The sequence below is a fragment of the Hippichthys cyanospilos genome, chromosome 20 (genome assembly GCF_059441005.1).
Source record: "Hippichthys cyanospilos isolate Australia breed blue-spotted pipefish chromosome 20, RoL_Hcya_1.0, whole genome shotgun sequence".
Lineage (NCBI taxonomy): Eukaryota > Metazoa > Chordata > Actinopteri > Syngnathiformes > Syngnathidae > Hippichthys > Hippichthys cyanospilos.
Genome location: NC_142388.1, coordinates 5,267,481 through 5,282,032, shown reverse-complemented (window position 1 = coordinate 5,282,032; position 14,552 = coordinate 5,267,481). Strand labels below are relative to the sequence as shown.

At 38.9% G+C, this 14,552-nt stretch overlaps 2 protein-coding genes across 6 annotated transcripts in view; one reads left to right on the top strand and one right to left on the bottom strand.

Annotated features, from left to right (window-relative positions):
* otofa (otoferlin a) overlaps positions 1 to 5,175 on the top strand; it is a 51,669-nt gene extending 46,494 nt beyond the window's left edge. For 3 of the 5 annotated variants that reach the window (XM_088403049.1, XM_088403046.1, XM_088403047.1), the window contains 5 exons: positions 743 to 984; positions 1,050 to 1,228; positions 2,428 to 2,528; positions 2,779 to 2,966; positions 3,170 to 3,318. In XM_088403049.1, coding sequence (XP_088259175.1) covers positions 743 to 984; positions 1,050 to 1,228; positions 2,428 to 2,528; positions 2,779 to 2,959 — 703 coding nt within the window. In that variant the 3' untranslated portion in view covers positions 2,960 to 2,966; positions 3,170 to 3,318. Of the gene's footprint in view, positions 1 to 742; positions 985 to 1,049; positions 1,229 to 2,427; positions 2,529 to 2,778; positions 2,967 to 3,169 lie in introns of all 5 variants that reach the window. The other 2 variants (XM_088403050.1, XM_088403048.1) reach the window with 1 other exon arrangement.
* On the bottom strand, positions 4,213 to 13,046 carry LOC148407048 (dynein regulatory complex protein 1-like). Its single transcript, XM_088403051.1, has 15 exons — positions 11,690 to 13,046; positions 11,499 to 11,547; positions 10,761 to 10,888; positions 10,309 to 10,492; positions 10,086 to 10,223; positions 8,973 to 9,059; positions 8,772 to 8,894; positions 7,741 to 7,862; positions 7,307 to 7,441; positions 6,929 to 7,250; positions 6,759 to 6,845; positions 6,605 to 6,682; positions 6,420 to 6,544; positions 6,152 to 6,301; positions 4,213 to 6,080 (listed from the first exon to the last, which is right to left on the bottom strand). Exons 1-15 carry the CDS (start codon positions 11,761 to 11,763, stop codon positions 5,978 to 5,980), a joined length of 1,905 nt encoding a protein of 634 aa, XP_088259177.1. The 5' UTR covers positions 11,764 to 13,046; the 3' UTR covers positions 4,213 to 5,977.
* Positions 13,047 to 14,552: the final 1,506 nt, after the last annotated feature.

Here is a 14,552-nt window from a genome sequence, read left to right as displayed (position 1 = left end):
GATTGACCTTTCCTGCCCGTTGCATGCACGCATGCAAGCACAGACCACGCATGCTTCCAATAATTAAAACGGCTCCATTGCTTTCAACCACGCTCGCATTTGCAGCCTACTTGTTTGTAACTTTCTACTAATCCTTGACTTTTGATGGCAGGAAAGACATTTCAAACCAGTGATGTTTTAATTGTCTTAGTTGCAGGTTTGTTTGAATAGAAAATTTGGGGCTATACTATCTTATTCTAATTTGCTGTTAGGATAAGGAGGAGTTCTTGGGGGAAATAAATCCAAACTCGCAAAATTGATATAAGTCAGAGGAGCACTTATTTCATTAGCATTAGCATCAATGCTAAAATTGTCCTTCCTTTTGCTTGAAGTAAACTGTAGCTCGAGGATGGTAAAGTAATTATGTGGTTGATATTTAGCATTTTGACATAGATCGATATTAGCATCAATGCTAACTGTTCCTTTTGCTGGAAACAAACACAGTAACTAGAAGATGATAATTATTAGTGATTTTAGTTTTTGATATTAGCAATCGTTTTTTTTTTTTTTTTTAAATGAATGGATAGATGACACTGGATAAGTACGCAAACTGTTATTTTGCCATCCAAAACACATTTTCACTGTTTTTGTTCATGTTTTATCGAAGGGAAGGATTGTTGAGATGTTATAGATCCTACAAAAAATAAATATAAAAAAGAAAGTGAGGTTGATCTGCGGTTTCCCGCCGTCTTTGCCGGGACAGTTGGCTGAAGGGACAGCAGGAAGACAGGCAGGACACGGACGTGCACTACCACTCCCTGACCGGAGAGGGAAACTTCAACTGGCGCTTCGTCTTCCCCTTCGATTACCTCATGGCGGAGGAGAAAATCGTCATGTCGAAAAAAGAATCTATGTTCTCCTGGGACGAGACAGAATACAAAATTCCGGCTCGCCTCACGTTGCAGGTTTGGGACGCCGACCACTTCTCCGCCGATGACTTTTTGGGTAGGTCATTGAATTGGACTTTAGTATGTTTGAAGACATGCAGGTAAGCTTTTGATGTTTTCCAGGTGCCATCGAGCTGGACCTAAATCGTTTCCCTCGAGGGGCCAAGACATCCAAGCAGTGCTCCATCGACCTGATCCGAAACGAGCAGGAACTTCCTTCCATTTCCATCTTCAAGCAAAAAAGGGTGAAGGGATGGTGGCCCTTTGTGGCTCGCGATGAAAACGACGAGATGGAGCTGACGGTGAGATCGATGGTGAAGCGTAGCCGGTTTCCAAATCCGGTTATACTATCAAATTAATGATCATAGGTGGAGCAGAATTTGGACCAAGAAGTAGACAGGAGACAAGAGAAAAAGCACACAAAATCCAACGCAACCACAGTGAGCACCTGAAACTAGACTCGGAAACAAGACTCAGAAAACCGACTCCAAAATTTGACTCTAGGAAAGACACTAGGAAGACTTCTTGACATGAAAGCTCAGAGCTTGACCTCACTAGAACTTTGTCAGACTTTGTCAACCTTACTCATACGTCAATAAAAATAAAAATTAGAATCATAGAAACTGCATAGCAAATGATAAATCAATAAACAAACCGTTCACAACAGCAAAGATGGCAAATACATAATGGTAGCAATTGATTTCACTTTAATTTTTTTTTGATGATACATTGTATGAACCGTAGTCGATTAACTCATTCAATCCCAAAGACATATTTTTACATTTTTTTAAGAGTCAAGACTTTAGTAATCTAAAGTAAACCTGAATTATATGTTAATGTTAGTGCCTATAGTAATCGAGTACTTTAGCACTAATAATTTACCTTAGCACTTAATTATACAAAATAATCAACTAATTTAGTACTCAACTACATACCTAAAGTAATGATTCACTAAACAATTACTTCAGTAGTTTAGCACTTAAAGTATTTGATGTATTTAGTGTAGTGCCAGTAGTAATCAAGTACTTTAGCACTCCAGTGACCTAATGCGATCAATTACTTTAGTACTAATCATACAAAATAATCAAATACTTTAGTAACTACTTTACTTTAGTAAAGTAATGAATTACTTTAGTACCCTAAACAATTCCCTTAGTGTTCTAGCGCTTAGTACTTTAGTTACTTTAGTAAACTAGCAAGTATGCAATAACTTCAATAAGGAATACTGCTGTACTTTACTACTTAATTGTTCAAACCAATAAATTACTTTAGTACTAACCTAAAGTAATGATTTACTTTAGTAACTTAAAGTAAACCTAAAGTACTTGATCACCTTCATTCCTATTGTAATCGAGTACTTTAGCACTTCAGGACCAATGTAATAAATTATTTTAGAACTTAATCATTGGATTTTGGATGCCGCTTTCTTGGGGGATTGATGGTTTGGTCGTTTGCACTGTTGTGACTGATGGTTCGAATGCTAACTTTGATGGGTCTACAGGGCAAAGTGGAGGCTGAACTCCATCTGGTGACTGCAGAGGAGGCAGAGAAAAGTCCAGTGGGACTTGGACGAAACGAGCCAGATCCATTGGAGAAGCCAAAGTAAGACCAACAGATGTCCCTGAAATGGACACATGTAGAGTTGACCTGCATGGCTGATCCAACCTCTTTCAAATTTGCTGCGTAGAATTTCTTCTTTCTGTGAGGAAAGCAGTGCATGGAAGTACAACTACGGCTGCTTTCCTCACTGATGCTTTCTCTTCCATTTCTTCTTCTACCCTGGCATTCCCATCCTCCGTCTTCTTCTTCTGTGTGCTCGCTATCCCACTTTTCCAACCGCATCCCCTAAAAGTCGCCCGGATACAAGCTTCATGTGGTTCCTGGGTCCTCTCAAGGCTATTCGCTACTTCTTGTGGCACAACTACCGCTGGCTGATCCTCAAGGTGCTGGGCCTCCTCCTGCTGCTCCTCATGCTGGGCCTCTTCCTCTACTCCATCCCTGGCTACCTGGTCAAGAAGATGCTGGGGGTCTAATGAGCCGGTAGTCTTCATCCTACAACTCCTCACAACCTCTTCTTCTTCTGTGTTCTTTGCTTTGCTTGTTCCTTCTTCGGTCCTCGCAATGTAGCTTTCGTTCCTCGTGTGTTTTAGTCGTGGGAGTCTGCCCGTTTATTTACCACGACGAAATACTTGAAGACACCATCCACGGCTCTAATGAGTGCGCTTTTTTGTGTCTCCATCAAGTCGGCCAGACACCACCTTCCTGTGGTTCCTGAGCCCGCTGAAAGCCATCCGCTACCTGGTGTGCAACCGCTACAAGTGGCTCATCATCAAGATCGTGCTGGCCCTGCTCCTGCTCATCATGCTGGGCCTCTTCCTGTACAGTATGCCGGGCTACCTCGTCAAGAAGTTGCTCGGTGCCTGAATGGGAAGGGCGACGGACGGACGGTTGCAAAAGATGGCGGAAGGTTGAGCCCGGGCTCATCAGCAGGAAAGGAAATTGCATCAGTTTTCATCTACAGTGGTACCTTTAACTTATGAGTTTATTTCATTTGAGGTCAAAGGGCGAAGACAGAGAGGTTTTCTTAAGACCCCTAGAACCTCTTCACAAAACGTAATTGACTTTACAAAGTGATTAGATAGTAGGTATACAGATGTTTAATCAATAAATACAATACTGAATCTGTCCTCTGCGTTTCGAATCGCTCGCTCTCACGTCTTCAGGTATTTTCATAGATGTGACTTCATTAGATCCGTATGAACAGGAATTTCACAAAAGGTTAATAGTATGTTTGCGCCCCCTCTTGGTGAAGGTTTGAGGCTTCTGCTTGAATACTAAACCATTGATCGCCATTGGGTATTCCATGTAGCGCATAGGGAATTGTGCAGTATATCGATAGTGTAGCCAGCTTTCCAGCTGTTAAAGAGTTTCCTCCGGTAGCCCTAGCGGTGGATAGAGTAAATACAACTGTGATGCCTCAAGCTTTGTTAAGTTCAGAAATAGTCAGAATGCATAAATCGAACACATTTTAACCGCGGGCCACATTGTAGTTATAGTTTCTGTCAGAAAGCCGGTATGACTGTGAAGTCAAATCCATTTTAAATGTGTTCGTAACACACATACCTAATTTTGAAATTAGAGGCGGGCAAAAACCGATTGGGATTAAAAAAACGCTGTCCCCCCCAAAAAAAAACATGAATTACTGAACATAAGTAAAGGTACCACTGTAACACTTCCCATCTATTGATTATTTTATTTTTTATTTGTTTTGCGCCAAGGCCCTCGCTATAGTTGTTTCCTTACATCCATAATTCAAGTAACAACACAATAAAAGGTGTCCTGACTTGTCCACCAATATTATAGAGCACAAACATAAAGTCTCCATTCCTTATTAGAGGCCAGTTGGTTTCATAAGCTGTTAGTTTGCAGTCTAATTATTACATCGATTTTAATAAGAGTGAAACATGACTTTGTCCTTGTATAGCACGGAGCAAAAGAATCAAAAAAAGCAATTTGAAATGTCTTGATAAGGTTTTTATCTATATGATTTGGTTGTACAGGTATACAGCAGTCAAATGATTGCATGAAAATGTTGGCGTTTTGCTCCACAATTTTGTATGAGTGTAGCTGTGGCGGTCTTTGCACAAATATAAAAAAAAAAAGGTATATGAAAAATGAATGAGATGTCTATTTTGCTAAGAAATAAAAACAAGAGGATGATTATTTAATAACAATTCTGATGAAGCAAGTGTTGAAGTCAGTTAAATTGAAAATCTGGATAGAATGAATTTTTTTGTGTGTGTGTTTTGTTTTTTTTTACTGTGTATGCAAATGTTTGCTTCCATGTCAGAGTGCATGTATCACAAACAAACCGGTGGCATGTTAGCATGATGTCGTGTCGAGTTGCACATAATGTACACATTCAGTGCTGTGTTCAACATTAGCGACAATGCGAAGACACTTCGGTAGAAGGATCACATGACTGGAGACATAAAATAAGTCTGAGATAAATGATTTTAAAAAATAAAATTGACCTACCAAAAATGCTGGTATTTCCTTCCCTGTACTCGGCCTGCTGTTTGTGTTTTGTAATTCTGGTATTTACTGATGATAACACACTTTCTGTTTGCACTCAACTTGCCTGTTTTTACCACGGATTTGTTATTTCAAGAAATGTGTGAAATTTTTATGTTTTTGTTGTCTGATTTTTTTTTTTTTTGCTATTTGGAATAAATAAAACATGAACGTATCTTTTGCAGTCATCTGTGTACAGTGATGCATCATGTTTAGAAGACCCTGGAATTTTGGCTTTAGTCATGATAGAGAGAATTATATTAATTCCTGTGTTAGCACAAAACCAAAGTTTTGCTACGAAGCAGAATAAAACAAATGGTCAAAGAAAAGCTTACTTGAAAGGTTGCACATTAGTTAGGGTTGATAGTAGGCCACAAACCAGTTATAAAATTATCCTTTCTCATCACCGGTGCTACTACTTGAGAAGTGCCATTGACAAGGGAAGAATTAAAAAAGCATGAGGGAAAAAAAAACATTATTATAGTCAGAATGCACGAAATTGTCTGTGAGCTCCTCTCTTTAAAAAAAAAAAAAGTTTGGGCATTAAGAGTTAAAGAAAATATGTATTTTAATTCCCCTCTCTTAAGTAATACCATATATATGTAAATATAAATGAAAAAATGAGAAGCCAAAATAATGTGTGGTGTACAGGTCAGATTTATGGTTGCACACATTTAAAAGTTCCTACACATTCCTACTCATTGCAAATTTTTGGGACAGTTTTCCTGAATATAGTTAAATCATATATGCATTTATATGTGAACAGTGTATATATATATATATATATATATATATATATATATATATATATATATATATATATATATATATATATATATATATATATATATACATATATATATGTTGTCAACAAATTGTAATACAATGTCAGTGCCTATTTTAACGGCGATTAATTATAGCAACTTCTATATGATCTAGGCTCATTTAATCTTCAAAGAAACTGCAAATATACATACTCAAGCGTTGACAGATTGTTGCAGGAGCTTGCAAAGTTCTGCGTTCTGCTGTTCCAGACTCTCAATTTCAGGGAGAGAATCCGAGATGCTGGTAAGAACCTTACTGGAGAACAGAAGAAGAAGAGCAATTTCATATGCACCGCACATGTTTTTGCATGTCCATGTGCTACTTACATGTGTTTTTTCAGTACGATCATCGCTGCTTCCCAAACTTTAAGTTTATCCTCAGTGATGACATTGGCCAAACCCTCCCAGTAAGCTTCATCTGCCGAGGAATCCCACATGTCTTCGCTCCAGTAGCGAGGTGGACCAGAGGCATTGCTCCTTATACATATACGTGATTAAAAAAGGTTCGATTTAATCTATTTCAAATAGTTTATATTTTAATAGTTGTCTATTAGTGTATACTGTTTATAAACTATTGAGGTTATTCTTTGCCAACCTGAATGGAGTGTGATGCTTCAGGAAGTCCTTAAAAGCGGGCAGGACGTAGTTAGGATTGCATGCCCAGCCGGTGGCGCCTCCCTCCATCTTCTCACTGGATTCGGCTGGACCAGCAGAGCAAACCTACACAATGAAAAAAAACATTAATATGCAGTTCTATTAAATGTTCAGATAGCTCCTCACCTCAGCTTGCTGCCTTTTCTGGTACATGACTATGAATTTAGCCAACCTGGGTAAATCGTCCTCTTCCAAGCCAAAAATCTGGAAGCAAGAAAAGACACTCCAGAAGCTGGTCGAGGCCTCCAGAAGTCAAGAAAGATAACGGAAGCGAACTCACGGTGAAAAGAGTCTCGAGCTTCACAATGTTCTGCTCCTTCTTGTCCAAGCTTTCCAGCAGCTGGAGTCTGTCCTCTGTCATGAAGCCCTGTGAAACGACGATGGAGAATTTTCAACCAGACACTCGCATTTTCAGGTATTTCAGGTAAATTGTCATTATGTGGGGCTCACCAACTCATCACATAAAAACTCCATAAGTTCCTTCATGGTCTCCAAGGGCACTTTCTCTTCCTCTTCTGATGCTGCAGCTTCAATATCCATCTCGGCGGAGCTGTCAAGCGTGGTTTGATCCATGATGGCCTGTTTCCAAAGGAGGTCTGGACCGGGTAGATCCATGGAGGATGCCGCAGGAGGTCTCGCCCAGGGAAGGCCGAGAACCTGCTTATAAATGACGGAATCGATGAGCAGAGCCTTCTCCGCTTGTTGCCTCACCTCCTTGTCAAGCATTTTCCAGGTTTCTTCAAATTGTTTGGCGTCTGAGACAGCAAAGTGCCTAAAGGATAAAGGTGGTAAGTATATAGAGAGTTCAGGCCTAATGTGTGATCTCACTTGATTCTCTGCTGCATGCGCTGGTATTGCTCGATGCTGCGTTTGTAGTCGTTGGACAAACGGCTGTTCTCTTTCGCGGATTGTTTCTTGCTGCTCGAATAGGTGAGTCTTAAGTCTTTCAGCTCTGTCTGTAGACTGGGATACAAAACATACAGTTTTGTTGTTTTAATTAATAATATTGAAATAATAAGAGAACAATGACTAGTAGTAAAGTTGTACTAAAAGTAGTACTGATCAGTAATCGGTGTCAGCGAAAAATAATTTTCCTACGAGGACCAACAAATAAATCTTATCTACGCTCGTTGTTGTGTTGGATGTGTGATTTGCTGCCATCTAGCGGTGGAGGTTTGAAGTAGACGTCGAAGAAGTTGAAAATTGGGCAAGCAACAGATCGAATCGGGCAAAAGTTGCAAGTCGAGATGTTTTAGATTTACCTGAGGATTCTGCTCTTCATGTTGGCCAGATTGTGCATCTCTCTGTCATCCTTCTCTTTAATGTAGTTTATACTGCCAAGCAGATTGTCGGCCATTATCTGCTGATATTCCCTTTCCAGATCCTTAATAAAAGGAAAGTTTGTGATTTAATACCTAATTGTCTTTTTTATAAGCATCAGATCTAGTACACATCAAAAGAGACATCTATAATATTAATTCAATTTATTGTTCATTTTCATTCAATTATACTATACAACAAAAATAAAGGCTTTCTATTCTATTTTATTATGTTGTATTGTATTCTATGAAGGCATACAAAGCATCAAATTCATAGAAGACAGTTGAGCTACAACAATTAAAGGTGTAAATATTTGGTCGACACATTAACAAAATCTTGCCATAAGTTTTGCGCAAGCGAATACACGAATAGTCAAAAGTTTTGAAAAACCTTCAAATTTAGTATTTTTATTTGTTCCCCCATACTGTAAATCATTATTAAAGGCATCCAAACAAGCTATTTTTTTGTTTAAAGAATCTACAACAGGCTTTTGATTTTTTTGCCAAGATGGCAACTTTGCACATTTCCTATATTTTTTTCACTCATCTTCTGATGTGGATGATGACATATGACCTGAAATGACGCACACTTTTGAAGGTGTTCAAACAGGGAATCAAACCAAAATGCGACTCACAAGAATACTGCAAACAAATCATTGACTTTATCACTTCATATTTCATGATGTGGAATCATGTGGAATGTACTTTTAACCCCTGCGCGTTTTTTTTCTTCATATCAAAATGCATTTCACATAAAAGGGAAAAAAAGAAAAAAAAACACTGGGGAGCTGAAATTTCACCCAGATGGTGACAAAATGTCAAAGTTCGTCCACTTTTGCGAGAAGGTTGTGGAAGAAATGGACCCCAAAAATGGTCAAAATACTACACAAGGGATAAACAGCCCTTCTCATTTAATCTTTGAAAAAAAAAAATCTAATAAAGGTCCATAAGCCTCACACAAATGATCTTCATACCTGAAACTCAGCAAAGTGCTCGGCCTTCAGTGCATCATATTCATATTCCGGCTCCATCATCAAGTTGTAAATTTTGGCTTCGTACTCCTCCACCGTCTTCTTTCTTTCTGCAAGCCTCTCTTGCTGCAAGAAGACGCGCCATCATTTGCATGTGCATACGATGCATTCAAAACGGTAATGTAAAAGTTTTTGTCTCCTGACCTGCTGGTCCCACAACTCCTTGAGGCACTGCTCCCATTCTGTTTGGTCTTTTGTGAGTAAGACGTCATGCTCTTGCTGGTACATGCTCTAATAAAAGGGTGACCATTAGTGACATGTCGGCAGCATGCGATAATGAACCCTGAGCGGGAAAGCTTTTAGCATCGATACTGATAGTGAGCGGGTAAATGTGGCGTCCTAGTAGCGTGTGTGAATGCCAAAGAGTGTTCTAATAGTTTCTGATTTTTCGTTAGTTTTTATTTCGTTTTGACTTTCAATTCGGTTCATTTTCATTCGTTTTTAGGCCAGGTTTCTTAGTTGTTGTTTTTTTGTAAATGCTGTGCTTTGGTTTTTTTTGAAGACTAAATGATCAGGATTTTTGGGGCAGATGAGCGAGTTGATAAACAACCTATGTCCGATCACTGATGTGACCAGAAAATAAGGCAATATGTCCTAAAAACATGTTTATTTACTGCATATTGATTATCAAAATGATCGATGAAGCAATTTTTTAGTTCGGGATCATTTCCAATTTAAAAAGAGTGACAAAAATATTGGTCAATTATTACAAAGTGGAACAGGCATAAACAAACAAAGTGTTGACATATTGTGTGTCTCGGTGCACCACCTAGTGGCCAAATGACTGAGGCTATTTGTGTGCCTATTGATTTAATAGACACTGGGCTTTCATCAAAAACAATATAAGCACCAATAAAGGAATTAACTTCTCAAAAAACTAGGGCTGTGTTATCCAAGAATATAACCTGCCACTGAAAACAATCTATTGCGGCTCAGTTTTAGGTGCTGAAATATTAACCACTAAACAGTCAAGGCACGAAACGTCTCAAGAAGAAGAACAGGAAGTTATTGACCTCCTAGCAGTTAACAGGAAGCTCCCCTCTTAGTTTCCTTATGAAATATTGCCGAAGCGTCATCTGTAAGTGACTTAAAGGACACTATTTAAACATGTAATGTGTGAACTAATTAACTATTTGATGGAATATCAATAGAATAATCGACTTTAAAAAGATTTGGATTCAGAACCAATAGATTTAAATTCTCGACAGCTTCTTTGATTATGTGTAGGCGTTTCCAAACTTTTGACTGGTACTGCACCTCAATCTGTTCCAGCTCTTCTCTGTAGGCCTGAGTCAGAGTACTGACGAGCTCGTCCGATTGTTGCATCATTTGATCAAGCTCCTCCGCTTGCCTCCTCAAGTCCTTCACGTAGCGATCGTCTTCACGCTTCAGCTCCTGCTCGAGTCAAAAAAAAAAAATAGAGAGAAGATGATATCATTGTCAGAGAAATACCCCTGGCACCAGTATTGCGTTTTGCTACCTGCTGGAGATCTTTGATGAGTTTTTCCTTGTCCTCGATGAGTTCCGCACACAAGAGCTGCTGCCACTTCAATTGTTCCTGCAGCTCATCGGGGATGTCCGTTTGGTCGGCCAACGACCACCTGCTAGTGATCTCCTCAAACTTCTCCTGGCCGGACTTGCATTCTTTCTCCAGTAGTTCAAAGCTGAATGGAGGACACACGTGTTTGAACCCTTGTGCCAATTTTCATCCAATAATTTGAAAGACATTTTACATCAAAGATGTAAAAACTGGGGAGCTGAAATTTCACCCAAATTTTAACCCTAACGCATCATGTAATGGCACGACCACATACAGGAAAGTGGCACCCCTCGAGTAAAATACTGTGAGAAGAATGTGGTGAAACGTGTCTCAGATATGGACACAATACTGCACAAGGGTTCCTAATTTTCACTGGGAAGATAAAAACTTACCGAATCCTGCGAGCTTCCTCCAACTCTTCTCTTCGCATGGATTCTTTGGCGTCGGCTGCAGCTTGGACGTTGTTCACTAATTCCATTAAATCTCTCTGGAGCCTCGAAATTCTTCCAGAGCTGCAGGACTGAAATGAAGGATACGCTTCATAGAGCTATACCTGTCATTTTGTACATGTATTTCTGCAAAATTGAAATTCCAAACTAAAACAATACATTGTATTGTTTCAATTGGTGGGCAGTGGAACTGCATTGATATTTACTTTTACCACGGTAAGAATATTTTAAAAGATCTAAATGGCTCATTCAATTCCAAAGACATTTTTTTAGCTATTGCAGACATTCAATGAAGGATTTAAAAGGGCTTGTAGTAAATAAAGTATTAAAAGAAGAAATTATTTTAAGGAATGAAGTATTATATGTAATATAGTACATATTTACATATAATACATGCCTCTGGGATTTAATGAGTTAAGGGATTCTACAGGCATATTATTTTTATCTTGAAACATATTCAACACGCATAACAAAACCATGCATTAAACATATTTATAACAAAAACATGCGTATCAAACACATGTAGAACTTGCATTTCTCACTTTTCTGTGCATGTCATACATGAGCAATGTACTAATACTGCAAACAACAAACACAATAATAATCATCATCGTTACCCTATCATCCGGCCATAATATCGATATACGAAATTGGAGAAAAGTCACCAGTTTATTAACCAACCTCTGCATGATGTTCTTCTAATTGAGGCAGCCTCTCCGATTTGGACGCGCTCCAAGTGCACAGGGACAATTTGCAGGACATAATCACGTGTTAGCACAGTGTTACACATTTTGCTTTGCTAAATATCAATTAAATAGATAAATTATTCAGTCTGAGAAAAAAAATAGTGCAAAAACAAGAGCTCCATTTACCTGCTTTCTGCTCGTTTAATTTCGGACAAATCCAACATTTCAATCGCTTCCTCAACGTCTTTCACTGTTTCCATAGTTATGCTGTGATCGTTTAAAAATTGTAAACGTTGTGACGAACAAGCTGCGCAGATTCCAGCAGAGTAACGAAGTACTGAGTTGTGCGACCTGTTGCTACGGCTACCGAGTGCTGCCTTCAGGGACACTTGGAAAATCGCATCACTGCGGACGGGATAAAAGTGCACAGAGTAGTTTGGTTTTATGACAAATATCTAGTTTAATGTGTTTATACTTACAAATAATAAAACAAAATACACATTTATCAAAAAAATCTAGGGATGAACGTGATAAAGTCGAAAAAAAAGTTAATTTACAGCTAGACAAAACATTACATTTATTCTTTTTTCGAGTCTCCACATGACCTCTTTTCATTTGTGAAGCATTTTGAGACATTGGTGATTCAGGGCTATACAAATAAAATTTGATTGATTGATATTCCAATTACCAGCAGCAAATCGGATTGTCAGGATAAAGATGTTAGAATTTACAATTTACTCCATTTACTAACATAGATCCGTTATGTACACACATGACCCACTCCACACTTGAAGAAACTTCACCGTTATAAGTGGAGCAACCGAACTACCCAAACCTGATAGACAAGAATCTGTAATACCAACACTTGTCTGTAGATGGCGCTATTGCCATGACACAAACCACACACCAACTGTACACCTGATCAAAAACATCGGCCCACTTACCCAAATGCTCGCTGTCTTGTCAAGATGATGGCGTCCAACCTCACAAAGAGGTCAGATGCTCCTGCCCTGTTAGCAGAGGTGGACCCCCCCCCATCGCATCTTTAATCTCAAGTGGCCTCCCAGGTAGTAAAGGTCTCTGACATATGATCCAGCATCTGCGATGTCACCAACAGCTGACTTGTCATAAGACCTTTGTGCAAGGACTACTAAACACTTTTTTTTTTTTTCGTTTTTAAACACGGAGCTGCTGCTGAGATTACAAACTGAATGACTGCCAGTCCAGAGTGATTCTATAATCTATAATGCGGTACGTAATCTTGGGATTGACAGACTTTGACCCCCGCTCGCAGGTGTATAATACACCCCATTCACGCTCATTTATGCTCTGTGCGAGGTTCATGGGTAATGCGCATGTGTGTGTGTGTGCTAAATCCAGGCCCCGGGGGCATATGTTTACTTCTTAGTCAACAAAGAATCATATTCATCACTGAGGCGTTGAGAGGTGCGCGGCCTCAAGGTCACTTAACCGACGGCTTAAGGTGCTGCTGCTGAGAGGGCTTGCATAATGACCTAAACGCCAACTAACACTTTCTTAACTCATTCAGTGCCAAGGACGTATTTTCATGGTTTTTAAGAATCCGGACAGTAAATACAAGATACTTAAAATTGATACTTAAGTACATTAAGAACATTAATTTCAAGATACTTAAGTATTAAATCGATACTTAAGTATCTAGGATTGAATGTCCGGACTCTTAAAAAAAATGTTCCTGGCATGGAATTAGTTAATCATCGTAACAAGGATATAAAATAGTCTACACACCCCTGATCAAATGACACGACTTTAGGATATACAAAAATGAGTCCCAAAAAATATATTCTATAATGCAACGGGGACGTAAGAAAGAGTGAAAGGCTTCAATGCATGGATTTTTTTTTTTCACCCTGGGGGGTATTTTTGCACATGCAGGTTTCGTTGTAGAGGACTTTTACTGTGATCGTAAGAAGGGACGACTTCCTGCAGGAGATCGTTATTTTGTCCAGTGCACAAAAATAACATTTTTTAGGACTCCTCAAAAAAACAGAAAGGGTTGATCGTGAAGCTTGTAAATCCTAGGGAACATCAAGATGAAATTTTAAGATTAGGAGTGAACAAAGTGGCCATTCAAAGGTGACAAATGATTTCCAAAGAGATTTTCATTATCACTAAAGCCTGAATTCAAAGCACAGTCATTTTTTTTTTTGTTGTTTTTGGCTTCTAACCCAACATAAGATGCAGAAAGGGTATGATGTAGTTGTCATACTCACTAATCATAAATTCTTAATAAATCTATTTGTGAGTGGATTAGGTGGTCGATTATTATTTGTGGAATTAGCCCGATTATCTCTGGATTTTCTTTTGTTTTTTTATATATGCAAAACAGCGATAAATCCAGCAAAAGTCAATCAGCTAACTCCACTAATGCCGTCTTCACTGGAATGACATTTTTCAATATGTATAGCATTATATGCAAAATTTCATGAATATAAAAACAACAGTAGCTAATATACATTATTTGAAATCCAGTAAGAATTTTCACGCTAGCTGTGAAAGGGATCATATGACTCGGCGTGTGTGTAATGCGCTTATCGGCGAGTTGATGGAAGCCAGTGGCTGCTCTGTAAGACCAAGAAGCCAAGAAAAAGTGTTTTAAAGAGCGCATGTGCAGCTGTCGAGATTATTGGATCTATTATCTTTATCCTGCTGTTAGATTAGCCGCTAATGACGGAGGAAAAGCCCACCCCCACGTCAGCGACTGGAACAAGGGCTGTATGAAAGCCATCAAAATCATTAGGGCTGAAGCACCATAGCCACAGCGTTGTTATATTTCCTGTCTACATGTGTTGCTGTACCCTTTGTGCTCCAATATCCAAAACTTAGTTATCACACATGAATTGTATTTCTTAACTCCTATATGGTATTGCGCATAAAGTGTTACCATTTGGCAAGCAGTTTATTGCACACACTGTTGGCAACAAGTGTAATCATCCAAATGTTCAAAATCTACCAAATGCCCCAGACGCAAGTACAAGCGGCGTTGGGGTGAATTTGGTCACCAAGGATA

Excerpts from the sequence above, each read along its gene's own strand:
- LOC148407048 (XM_088403051.1), bottom strand. The coding sequence starts at position 11,763 with ATGGAAACAGTGAAAGACGTTGAGGAAGCGATTGAAATGTTGGATTTG. Across the intron at positions 6,683-6,758 it reads AGCTCGAGACTCTTTTCACC|ATTTTTGGCTTGGAAGAGGA; the intron begins GTGAGTTCGCTT and ends TCTTGCTTCCAG. Across the intron at positions 6,302-6,419 it reads AAGCATCACACTCCATTCAG|GAGCAATGCCTCTGGTCCAC; the intron begins GTTGGCAAAGAA and ends TATATGTATAAG.